The 13,190-nt window shown below is 56.3% G+C and overlaps 1 protein-coding gene across 1 annotated transcript in view; it reads right to left on the bottom strand.

Annotated features, from left to right (window-relative positions):
* CACNA2D2 (calcium voltage-gated channel auxiliary subunit alpha2delta 2) overlaps positions 1 to 13,190 on the bottom strand; it is a 192,028-nt gene that overhangs the window by 22,483 nt on the left and 156,355 nt on the right. Inside the window, exons 5-7 of the mRNA XM_029958216.1 lie at positions 6,148 to 6,286; positions 2,423 to 2,554; positions 2,098 to 2,155 (exon numbers count right to left, since the gene is read on the bottom strand). Of these exons, the coding sequence (XP_029814076.1) occupies positions 2,098 to 2,155; positions 2,423 to 2,554; positions 6,148 to 6,286 (329 nt within the window). The remainder of the gene's footprint in view (positions 1 to 2,097; positions 2,156 to 2,422; positions 2,555 to 6,147; positions 6,287 to 13,190) is intronic.

Here is a 13,190-nt window from a genome sequence, read left to right on the forward strand (position 1 = left end):
CTTCCCATGTAGGACCTCACAGGCCCTTCGTAGCTTCTCCCACATTCCCCCCACTCCCTCGCTCCCACAGGGCTCCAACATCCCCCTGCTGTCCCCTTGTCCCCAGAGGAACGAGCCAACCTCCAGGGCTCACAGAGCGCTCGCTGTCCCCCATCTGCTCCGGGACAGACACAGCCATCACTGGGGACAGCTGGCTTGCCATCTCACCCCCTTCCCAGCAGAACACTCTGTGCCAGCCCCACTCCCTGGGGACAGCCACCAGCTGGGAAACCCAAGGCTTGTGTCCCCACAGGACATGTGGAGCCTCCCGGGCCCTGCTCTGCATTCCCGCTGGCCCCGCACCTGACATAAAAGCAATTAAGATGCCGGCAAACAGCAGTTTTAAATTATTCAGCTATTAAAGCAAAAGATAAGCTGCTGGCAGCCCCAGCCTGTGATTAATCAAGAGGGGCTGGCGGGGCACGGGGGGGCCAGTGTGGCACACAAGGCACAGGGCTGGTCGGCTGGTGGGGAGGCTGTGATGGTACCTGCCTGTGCTCACAGGGGGACCCCGGATGCTGTGGGTGCCCCAAGCCCTGGGCAGATGGGGGGAGTCCCACAGTGTTCACCAATGCTGGGTTGCCCCACGACTGTGGCATGGAGGAGCCAGAGGTGGGTGCCACTGCAGGAGTGAATAGCCAGCAGCACCCTGGGAACAGGGGCACTGCTCCCTCCTGGGGGACCCTCAGTGCATTTTTGGAGTGCAAGGGCTCCCAGGAACACCCTGTCTCCTTGGCACTGGGCAAAACAACAGAGTGTGGTGTTGCAGGGAAGCCAGTGTGTGTTTGAGGAGTATATTTAGCTCTCCTAAGGCTTCCTCCCACACATGATCCCTCCTGGAAACATCGTCATCACCCGTTCAAGCCTTCGCTGTGCTCCTCAGGCACTGTCAAGATGGGAGTAGGTTTCACCCAGGGTGAATCCTGGATCCCTCTCTCCCAGTACCACTCCTTCCCTCAGGCAGCTATGCCTTCAAACCATGATTTACTCCCTGGGCTCGGCGGGAGACGGCTGTGCCTAATGGTGCCATTCATCAAGGGAGGGGAAGGCAGGCGAGTGGCGCCAGCGGCCTCGTCCAGGCTGCGGGCGGGATCGTGGCCCCGGAGCTGTGGGCGCTGTGTGCTGCACCGGACCCCGGTGTGAGGGCTGGATAGGACCCCAAAGGGGTGTACCCAGGGCTGTGCTGCCCCCCAGCACAAAGGGTGCTGCTGCTCCTCCATGGCTGGGTGGGCAAGTGGGTGGCCAGCCTGGCTAGTGGGCAGGGAGCTGGGCTAGCTGCGCTCGGAAGCCTCCCTACACATCAGCAGCCCCTCCCTCCAAAACAGTCTTCCAGTCCCTGCTCTGCAATAACCTGCACTGACACCCCATCGGGGAACAGTTAATAATTAATGTGGAGCAATCAAAGACAATTAACCATAGTAGCAGGGCCATTAATTTTCTGACAAGGAGAGGGGGCAGCTTCCGGCGTGGGCAGGGGGTGATCCCTTGGGATACAGGGCTCCCTGGGCAGGTGCCACAGACTTGTGCCCGCTCCCCTCTCCCTGCCTGCACTTTTAGGCAGCGAGTGTGGGCAGGATGGGGCTGTAACTCCTCCAGCTCCAGCTGATAACCAGCACTGCCACACCAGCACCTCCCCCTGGGGTAAGGGGAGCCCACTCAATCCCACCTCACTCAGTGTGGGCTAAGTGGCTGCTCAGCTATCGCTGACCCACAGCCTGGCGCTGCCTGCCTGTTCCTCTCTACATCCTCCCAGCTCAGTTTCCAAGCTGGTTGTTTTCCCATTTGGATGGGAATTCTGGCCAGGACTGAGTGCTGGCAGCCTTGGCTGTGGTGAGAGGGCACTGGGTTGCTCTCCACACTTTCATCTGCACCCAAGGATTTATCCTGCTCTGCTTTCCCAGGAAGAGAGGAGGGGAGCGGGAGCAGAGAGCTGCAGGTCCAATGCCTCTGCCTGTGTTATGGTGTCCCTTTGCCAATGCCAACCGTGTGTGAAATGAAAAGGGGAGGGAGCTGACTGCTCCCGGACAGGATCCCCCTCCCCACCCAGCACCCCCTTACCAGGGCCGCCGGCGCACGTCGTAGAGGTCGATCTTGTTGGGGGCTCTCCACGGGGTGGCTGTGGGGAGGAGGCAGGTGGTGAGCAAGGCAGGGCTGTCCTGGAATGGGGGACAGGGGGATGTGGAGAACAGGGCAGTGGGATGCCCAGGGCTGAGGAAGCAGCAGGCTCCAGTGGTGAGCTCACACCAGAGGGTTCTGGCACAGCATGGGTGCCAGACAGTCCCCAGGGCCAGCACTGGGGGATGCTCACCCACATCTCACAGTCAGAAGGGGCCAAGCTGCCCCTGGCCAACCCTCTGCCCCTCAGCCACCCCCTGCCACGCACCAGGGTAGTAGCGGGTGACGCCGGTGGCGCTGCCAAAGACCTGCCAGAGCAGGGAGGGATCCTCCTTCCTGTTCTCAATGAAGACATCCTCCAGCGCCTGCGTCCAGTTCAGCTCGTTGAGGATGACAGTGGCTGTGGGAGACAGAGCCAGGGGTGGGCAGGTGGGTGGGGGGAGCAGTAGAGCTGGGATGGGCTGAGGAGATGGGAATCATGGTGATGGCAGAGAGGGAGAGGTGTGTCCCCTCTATTCCTTCCCATGTAGGACCTCACAGGCCCTTCGTAGCTTCTCCCACATTCCCCCCACTCCCTCGCTCCCACAGGGCTCCAACATCCCCCTGCTGTCCCCTTGTCCCCAGAGGAACGAGCCAACCTCCAGGGCTCACAGAGCGCTCGCTGTCCCCCATCTGCTCCGGGACAGACACAGCCATCACTGGGGACAGCTGGCTTGCCATCTCACCCCCTTCCCAGCAGAACACTCTGTGCCAGCCCCACTCCCTGGGGACAGCCACCAGCTGGGAAACCCAAGGCTTGTGTCCCCACAGGACATGTGGAGCCTCCCGGGCCCTGCTCTGCATTCCCGCTGGCCCCTCACCTGACATAAAAGCAATTAAGATGCCGGCAAACAGCAGTTTTAAATTATTCAGCTATTAAAGCAAAAGATAAGCTGCTGGCAGCCCCAGCCTGTGATTAATCAAGAGGGGCTGGCGGGGCACGGGGGGGCCAGTGTGGCACACAAGGCACAGGGCTGGTCGGCTGGTGGGGAGGCTGTGATGGTACCTGCCTGTGCTCACAGGGGGACCCCGGATGCTGTGGGTGCCCCAAGCCCTGGGCAGATGGGGGGAGTCCCACAGTGTTCACCAATGCTGGGTTGCCCCACGACTGTGGCATGGAGGAGCCAGAGGTGGGTGCCACTGCAGGAGTGAATAGCCAGCAGCACCCTGGGAACAGGGGCACTGCTCCCTCCTGGGGGACCCTCAGTGCATTTTTGGAGTGCAAGGGCTCCCAGGAACACCCTGTCTCCTTGGCACTGGGCAAAACAACAGAGTGTGGTGTTGCAGGGAAGCCAGTGTGTGTTTGAGGAGTATATTTAGCTCTCCTAAGGCTTCCTCCCACACATGATCCCTCCTGGAAACATCGTCATCACCCGTTCAAGCCTTCGCTGTGCTCCTCAGGCACTGTCAAGATGGGAGTAGGTTTCACCCAGGGTGAATCCTGGATCCCTCTCTCCCAGTACCACTCCTTCCCTCAGGCAGCTATGCCTTCAAACCATGATTTACTCCATCCATATCTCCCCAGCCATTCCTCAGCACTGTGCCCACACAGAGTGCTGTTATCTGGGCACTTAGGATGATTTCTTGTTTGGCTCTGCCGCAGGATGTGGTTTTTCCTAGGAGAGGGGGCCATGAGAGGCTGCCAGGCTCCTGCCTGCCTGGAGCAGCTCTGTGCAGTGCTGGCAGCCTCAGCTGGGCACCAGGCTGGGCACTGACATGTCCATGATAGCCCTGGCAGCACCTGCACCCCCAGCCCCTCGGGGCACATCGCCCACACCAGGCTTGTACTGAATGTGCATCCTGTACCCTCCCTGCGCCCAAACACAGCCCTTATATTACCTCTGAGCATAAATGCATCCCCTATACCTTCTCTGGGTATGAATGTAGCCCCCATATCATCCCAGTGAACAAATACAGCCCATATACCTTCCCTGCACACAAACACAGCACCTACGCTCTCCCCGTGTGCAGAGTGATGAGCTCCTTGGACAGAGGCTGTGTCCATGGTCAGGACAGCTCCTGTCCCCCTCAGCTGAGGTCAGAGCTGCTAGCCCCGCTGGTGACATCCCCATCCCTGTCCCCATCTAGTCCCTGTCCCCATCAGGGTGAGCCCAGCCCAGCCCCGCCCTTCCCGCGAGCGATTGCAGATTTAATTAAAAATGGCACAGTAAATAAAACACATATAGGATGTAATTTGTGTGTGTAGCGAGGGGTGACGGCGGCGGGCGTCTCCGCGGTGGTTTAATTAGCGTGCCAGGCAGCGATAGCGCCTCTCCGCCGGGTCCCGCCGGGGAGATGCTCCCCACCCACGGCTCTGCAGGGACTCACCACGCTCGCCGCTGTCCCTGGCAGGAGGAGGGCACACGGGTGTCTCCGTGCCCTCAGCCCAAACCACTCCCTGCGGAGCAGCAGCTGCGCACCCTTCCCTGCACCCTGGATTTCCAGAGCACCCTGGTATGGCCGGGCACGGTCTGATCCCTGTGCCCACAAACTGCCGTGCCCGTGGCTGCAGCTCCTTTCCCTGTCTGGTAAGGGGCACTGGCAGGGTGACCCCGCACTGTGACCCCCCACTGCCCCATCCCCTCTCCAGCATCCCTCTCTGAGCGTCTGGGAGTCCCCGGAGCACGTTAATCTCCAGTTTCCCGTCGTCCCAGGGCCGAGGGGGGGTGATTTACGAGGCCGTGGCGGGGCTCCAGCCGTGGCGTCGGCTGGCGAGCAGGGGCGAGGAGGAATGAATATTGCATCCTGTGCAGCCCACCCGGCTCGCATGATGTGCTTCATTAGCTCCCTGCCCCACGCTCGCTGGGTAATAAAACTAATTGCAAATTTCTAATCCGCTGCTGCCGCCGCGGTGAAATCACTGCACCGACGCGGCTCCGAGCACAGCCGTGCCTGTAACGAGCCCCTGTGCCGGGAACACACCGCCTGGGGCAGGACCGTGAGCACAGCCCCCGACACCATCATCACCACCCAGGAGACCTCGGCAAGTGCCGCTGAAACAACGAGGTGTGGGGATGGTGGTGCCGATGGTGGTGCGGGGCAACAAGGGGCACCCACTGCAGCAGGGTCTGGGCACAGGATGCAGCCGGCTGATGCTGGAGGATGCCCTCCAGCTGGAAGCAATCCCCAGCTCCGTGCAGAGCAGCCGCTAGAGGGAAATGGAGACCGACTGTCATCATGTGCCACCGCAGCAGGGCGAGGTACCAGAGAGATGTGAAAGCTCAGGGACTGTGCCATCGCTCCACGAGGTCTCAAGCTAGTGTGGCAAGTCCTATCCCATTCATCCCTCCCTCCCTGGCCCAGCTCTTCGGCTGCTCCACCAACCTCATTCTCCCTTTTGGAGCAACCTGTGCCCTCTGACAGTGTCTGTATGCTTCCAGCAGCAGGGGCTGCCCCGGAGTGGCATCACACTGTCCTGGAGGACTGCAGCTGTTTTTTCTCCCTTTTCATATCCTCAGCCCCAAGCCAGTGAGGAAGCATCCCTGCTTCCGCTGCCCAGCCTCCTACAAGCAGGTAGACGCTGCCTCCACACTTGCTCCTGCACAGAGCTGCTGCATCCTCCTGAACTCTCCAGCAGCTGCTTTGAACCTCCTCAAGCTTTGTTGGGCTCTTCTACAGGGGGGTCAGAGCTCTGTGGTCACAGCATGGTACCATAATCACAACTTCTCCTTTGCTCCCCATCCCTTCCCTAATAACTCCTAAGCCCCAACCTGCCTCTTTGGCCTGTGCTGAGCTCTTGAGGGTCCCTGGGGAGAGATGTACTGTCACCTCTGTCCTGACACGGTGACTGCCTCTTTTCAGTGCCCTCCTGTGTGGGAGCCAGCCTGCCCTGGCACCAAGACCCAGCTGAGGCAGCCAGAGGTGATGGTCCCTGGGGCTGCAGCACTCCAAGCAGGAGAGGTGGATGCCCATCCAGGCAGCACGGGGTGGAGTTGGGTGAAGAGGGGCACTCACAGCCTTTGTAGATGTCCGTGGGGATCTGCACGGCAGCGTACGAATAGTTAACCTTGGTCTTGAAGTTGTCATCGTCCGTGAACTCCAGCTTCAAGGAGTTGGACTTCTCCCTCTCAATCTCTTCTCCATCGGGATCATCCTAGGGAAGGAGCAGAGCACATGGGGTCACCCAGGGTTCCAGCCCCGCATGCACACTGGGAATGAATGCCACCACCCAAACCCATCAGCATGTGTTCCCTGGTGGAAACCAGCCATGCCAGCTCTCATGTGGATTTGGCCTGCAGTCCCTGCTGGTGCCAGTGGCACAGGGGAGCAGGTGACAGGAGCGGGTGGGCACGAAGGTGAGTGCTGGTTACCCTTGCCTCTCCAGCTTTGGTAGCACGGCAGGTATTAAATCAGACAAAAAAAAACCCAACAACAAAAACCCAAATCAAAAAAGAGCCTTGAAAATCAATTAGCAGCAAAAGGCAACTATCAAAGAGCAAATTAAAACAGAGTGCAGCTTAGCACTCTGTCAATAAGCAATGCAAACAATATTTAATTATGGTGGAGAGACGGCAAATTCCCCACTGCCGATGCTGGAACACACTCACTCGCCTTCACAGCCCTCCTCTCCATTCCCCAGCCCTGCTGCCAGCATGGCATTGAAGGTAAAATCCCTCTGGAAAGGCAGGCAGGGCTGAGCCAGTGCAGGTAGAATGTCTGGGTGGTTGCAGACAGGGGACAGGGTAGGAGCTGAGGCACAGGGCCATGAGGGAAAGAGGGAGGTTGTGGGTGGCCTCGCTACAGAGCTGGGGAAATTGCTTCTGCCATCCCACCAGGGGCAAAGAGACACAGAAGAAGGTCCTGGCTCTGAGCTGCCCATCCTTGCCAAGAGCCCAGTGTCTGGGGAAGGCTGTTTGCAGCTGTGAGATGCTCAGGGTGAGAAGAAGGAAAAGGAGGGTGCTGCAGCACCTGCCCTTTGTGCTCTTGGAGCTACATCCCCGCTGAAGCACAGCAGAGACACAGAGCTGCCTGTCCCATCCACAGGCAGGGACAGGCAACACGGGGACAGAGACATGCCAAGCCCAAGCTGGGGAACGGGATGACTCAGGCCACCTTCCCCTGGCCCGGGCTGTGGGAGTGAAAGGGGTAGGGGTAGCTATGGCAGAGTAGGAGTGGATCTGGCTGCTGAGCTGCCTGGCGGTGGAGCAAATTCCCTCCAGGAAGGAGCTCAGTGCCTCTCCCTCTGTGCCCCCCCGGGTGCAGTGCCTGTCTCGGAGCCCGTGCAGGGCCGGCTGATTGCGGTAGCAGAGATCAGCCCCGCAGAAACCACAGCGGACGTGACTGGAAGTGCGAGCAGCCCCAGGCAGGGCTCGCGCGGTGCCGTGCCTGGGATGGACACCTGGAGGGATGCCCCACGCTGTCCAGCAGCAAAGAACCCCAGCATCAGGGGGTAGAAGAGCTAGGGGACAGTCCCCTCCTGCTGTCCTTGATGGCCCAGTGTGGGCAGCTCTCCCACCAGCCAGGCTGCTCTCGACAAAACCCAGGGGATAAAAGACCTGAATTTCTCAAGGGAAAAGCCACATATTTAAAGGAAAACAATGTGTTTGGGAAATAAACTGTGAAGCTTGTTTAACAGCCATCCTGGTCCCCTCCCTGTTTCCCCTTCACAGATGACATGGATAAATGTCACCTCCCCTGCACCAAGGTGGTGACATTCCCGTGACATTGAGAGGGGTGGCCAAACCATTCGCCACACCTCTGGAGAATAACAGGATTGATATGCAGGTTTGGGCTTTAATTCCAGCCAGTGGATTGCAAGTGTAAACACGCTGCCCAGCTGATCCCAGTGCGGGGGTTCCAGCTGCCCAGAGAGATGCTGAACTCAATTATAGCCACAGTAGCCAAGTGGGAGGCAGGCAGGGACCGTTCCCAGCTCCCCTGAGCCATGTTGCCAATATCAAAATCCAGATTACTCTCTCAATTTCACGTAAATTTGGAGAAAAGGCACAAAACTGACTGCTGGACTCCTGCAAAGCTGTGATGCTGCAGCAGAGCAGGCACCCCAGCTGAGTGCTGGGCCATGGGATATCCGGAGAGCAGATCCAGCCCCAAGCCTGCCCTGGATGGGGGGCTCAGGTCTCTGGGGGAAAGCGATGCACACACAGTGGTTCATCCCTGCAATCTCTCCCAGCAGCAGACAGTGATTTAGAGGCGCCTGCTGAAAACAGGCTTTGGGATAAAGCTGTGGCCCGAGGGCACCTGCAGCACCAAAACCAGCTTTGACACTAAACCCTTGCTTGCCGTGCCTGGGATGGACACCTGGAGGGATGCCCCACGCTGTCCAGCAGCAAAGAACCCCAGCATCAGGGGGTAGAAGAGCTAGGGGACAGTCCCCTCCTGCTGTCCTTGATGGCCCAGTGTGGGCAGCTCTCCCACCAGCCAGGCTGCTCTCGACAAAACCCAGGGGATAAAAGACCTGAATTTCTCAAGGGAAAAGCCACATATTTAAAGGAAAACAATGTGTTTGGGAAATAAACTGTGAAGCTTGTTTAACAGCCATCCTGGTCCCCTCCCTGTTTCCCCTTCACAGATGACATGGATAAATGTCACCTCCCCTGCACCAAGGTGGTGACATTCCCGTGACATTGAGAGGGGTGGCCAAACCATTCGCCACACCTCTGGAGAATAACAGGATTGATATGCAGGTTTGGGCTTTAATTCCAGCCAGTGGATTGCAAGTGTAAACACGCTGCCCAGCTGATCCCAGTGCGGGGGTTCCAGCTGCCCAGAGAGATGCTGAACTCAATTATAGCCACAGTAGCCAAGTGGGAGGCAGGCAGGGACCGTTCCCAGCTCCCCTGAGCCATGTTGCCAATATCAAAATCCAGATTACTCTCTCAATTTCACGTAAATTTGGAGAAAAGGCACAAAACTGACTGCTGGACTCCTGCAAAGCTGTGATGCTGCAGCAGAGCAGGCACCCCAGCTGAGTGCTGGGCCATGGGATATCCGGAGAGCAGATCCAGCCCCAAGCCTGCCTTGGATGGGGGGCTCAGGTCTCTGGGGGAAAGCGATGCACACACAGTGGTTCATCCCTGCAATCTCTCCCAGCAGCAGACAGTGATTTAGAGGCGCCTGCTGAAAACAGGCTTTGGGATAAAGCTGTGGCCCGAGGGCACCTGCAGCACCAAAACCAGCTTTGACACTAAACCCTTGCTTTCCTCAGCCCAGCAAAGTCCTGGTGACAGCTCCCCAGCCCTCCCCACCTCAGATCAGCAGGGCACCCTGCCACAGCCCATCTGCTGCCCCTGCCACCACCAGCAGCTGGAAAATCCAACTCTCCCTCTTTCCCCCATGCTGGCATGGCTATTCCCCACTTCATTGGAGCTGGAACTACTGTATATAATTACCACTCCTCTGTTTATCACTATTCCGTGATATCACCCACTTCTGAGGGGCTAATTTGTATGCTGCCAGGTTCGGTGCTGTCTGGCTGCTCTCATTCACGGAGCTGTAAAGAGGCACATGTAGAGATCTTGGGGACAAATATCCAGCTATCTATATGTGGGGCACTTCATGCATCACTGACACCTATACAGCAAACAGACCTGCAGAAAAAGCTGATGTTATCCCAGCTACGTTTGCCTTTTATCCATAAATCTCCCGAATTATTTCTGTTTAAGCCAGGCTGAATTTGGCCCCTGAAATGGGGCAATTTCCAGCCACATGAAGGCAGGTGAAGCTGTCACCAACCCAAGCAGGGAGGGGAGCATCTTGGTGTTAAGCTGGGATTACAAGGAGCCACCTTGGGAAAGCTGAGGGGAGAAATTCTGCATTAAATTTAAATTAGAGCAAAGTAGATGATTCAAGTTCTCCTCAATTTATACCGGTTTAACTGTGAGCATCCCGGCAGGCCCCCAGCCAGATTTTGCAGCATTTCTCATCATTACATTTCAAAAGGACTTGGAAACATCTATTTATCTGTTACAGTATGTACAACGTAACACAAATAGATGCTACAGTTTGAATATATTATTTGCTACACACCATTAGAAATCGACTCCACGGCAATATATCAATATGATACGTATTTACTGCTTCAGCAAGAAGTCATCACGCACTGAGAGCTTTTGCCATCCCCAGTGCTTTAGCAGCTGGGTTGTCAGTCACATTTTCTTGAGTCTCTCAAAATGACAGACAGGGGACAAAATCCAGAAGTGCCCCAACACCCAGTGAGCACCAGTGGCACCACCCAACAGCTTTACTGGAAGCTGCCACACTCTCGGCAAGTACTCGCCCTCTATCCCCACCCAGATTGGTGCTGGCTGAGGAGAGCCTGCCCGCCCAAGGGCACAAGGATTATCAGGGGTCCCCAGGGTTTGGAGCTGCGGATGGAGCAGGGGAAGTGTCCCGGCGCAGCAGCGACGCCTCGTCCCAGCAGCTCCCGCAGATGCAAACACCCCTGTTCATCTCCATGGGAACGAGCCATCACAGCTAATGATGTCTGCTTGAATGGCAGCACCCGTGAGGAACGCAGGGCCCATCCCACCGCGGCATCCCCACAGCATCCCTGCATCCCATGTCCTGCCCCACACACGCCCGATCGAGAATATGAAATCCCAGCACATCCCTTTCAATCTCCCAGGGGCACCCATCCATGCTAAGTCCAGAAAGGCCAGTGAAATATTCATACCAACATGCTGTGATTCTACTAATAATGGATATAAATGCCAGCCCCCAACACATGGTTGAGAAACTCCAGGCTTTCTGCAGAAGGGTCTTTCTCCTTAAATATATCAGTTTTTCCTGAAATACGGTAATTTAATGCCGAGGAGGGAGATGGTGTGTTCTCCAGCCACATTCCTGCTTTTATAGCAGCCCAGGTTATAAATAACAATCAGCCTCTCCCGCCAGCCTGCTCCCCTATCCCCCTTCGCTTTTTTTAATCTTTGCCAAAGGTACTGTTTAGAGATCTTTCTAGACCATTTATTTTTAAATTACCAGCCAGAGGAGAGAAGTTAAAAAAAATAGGAAAAAAAAAAAAAAGAAAAGAAAAAAGGCAAGAGAAAGAAACTTCTGGGGCTGATAGCTTATCGGGAGGAAATCCAAATGTCACATTAGTTGAGGAAGTTGGAAGATTAAATTTTCCAACACCCTTCATCTGCTGCTGCTGACATTTAGGGGCTTTTTTCCCCCCCCCTCCTCCCTCTCCTTGCTGCATCTACTGAGCAGGGTGAGCAGCGAGTGGTCAGCCCCTTCCTCCCGCACACTGGAGGGGGCTGAAGCTGCCATGGAGCCTCCCACCATCAGGCCCTCACTCTCAGCCCTCCCTGAGACCTCCAGAGGGTGGGTGGGTGCCAGAGGGCTGGCCTTGGGGCCAGGATACCTTCACAGAGCTGTGCTGCTTTCCACCCGAGTACAGTACATCCCAGGGGATTTTGGCCTCAGCTGTGACTTAAGCATCATCCCCTGGCATGAACACAACACAAAATATGGAAAATGACTTTATTTCTGCGTTGTTCTGCCTGTGACACCCAACTGAGACCGTCTGCCGATTTAAACACCTCTCACCACATAAACCCCACAGCCCTTGATAGCAGGGAAAGGTGAAAACCTCGCTTCTGCAAACATTTTGAGAGACTTGGGGACGCCCAGGATAATTTTCTGATGCTCCTATTTGTTAAAAAACACTTGGAAATCTGAAGTCTGTTTAGGGAGATAGCGGAGCTGAGGCGCAGGCAAAATGAACAGGAAGCTCATTTCTTTCCCACTGCAGTTAAAGCCAGAGTAAGGCTTGTGAATAAGCCCCAGTTGTGGAGAGCAGGCATTGTCCATCAGCACCAACTCCAGCTTGACTACATCCTAGCTTCTATTTAAATAGAAAAATTGAAGCTAAATAAAGAAAGGATGGAAGGAGCACTATTAAGTTCCATTCAGACTTTCTGGTATCATCTCCCTCCTTTTTTATTTCAGCATCATCTCTGTTTCTCCACATTATTTTTGCTGGAATTAAATTTGCTGGGATTTCACTGGCAAGGAAGCAACAGCATGGGTAGGCAAGTGTCCTCCCTGCCAAACTCACATCTCTGAACAACAGGGCACCCCTAGTTTTGCACTTTTGCTTGGTATCTCCCCAGGGAAGGGCTTAAGCTGATGTGGCTGATAATGGATTTGCAGGGCTGTTCCTCCCTGACAACATGTCAGCTCCCTTGGGGAAGTACCAGGGACCAGGGAGCTGAGCCCTGCAGTCCCCATGGACACTGTAACACTGCAGTGCATGGCTTCTCCCCAGGGTCCCATGTGCGGGGAGGGCTCTGTGGGCACAGTTCTAAGGTTGAGAGATGCCTCCTATTTCCTAATCCTGCCCAACGTGACCAGGATGCTTTCCTCACTTGCAGAAATGGTAATCCCAAAGCTAACAGCCAGGAGCTGCTGACTCAGACCACCACTGCTGACCCTGGCTGAGCGTGGGCAGCCTGTGCTGGTCAGGGGAACAGTGGGCATGGGGACATCCAGCTCCCTGTCCCCTGCCCTGCAGCAGGGATGGCAAAACCCCAGCACAGCCCAACGGATGCATTAGTCCTGCTCCTTATCCCCTGGGCTGGAAGTTGCCTGGCTCCCCAGGCAGTCTCCTCCTGCCTCAACTGCCAGCCAGTTTTTCCTTCACTTCTATCCAAAATCTGCTTTAATGTGTTTTAAGCCCATTAGCTCCATCCTTTCCAGAGCAGCCAAGGCAAGCAGGATCCTCCCCTCCCTTCTTTGGCAGCTTCCCCCAGGCTGGGGAGGGACAGGAGGCATCCTCTGCTCTGAATGAGTGGGACTGTGAGCAGGGAGACCTGCTCAGGAGAGCGAGTGCCCTCTGTTTTGGTCACAGCACCTCTCCAACCTGTCTGTCCCACCTCCTAAACTCTCCATGGCTGGCTTCCCCTGCCAAGGAGCCCTCTTGCTGTCACCACATGAAGACAATGGCACTGGCAGATTGTCAGTAACTCTGCTTTGAAGGCATCCATGCTCTGCTTCAGCCTGCCCTTGGCTCTGCTCTAGGGCATCATCTCCAA

This window comes from Manacus vitellinus, unplaced genomic scaffold (genome assembly GCF_001715985.3).
Source record: "Manacus vitellinus isolate BGI_N305 unplaced genomic scaffold, ASM171598v3 scaffold_14_pilon, whole genome shotgun sequence".
Classification (NCBI taxonomy): Eukaryota; Metazoa; Chordata; class Aves; order Passeriformes; family Pipridae; genus Manacus; species Manacus vitellinus.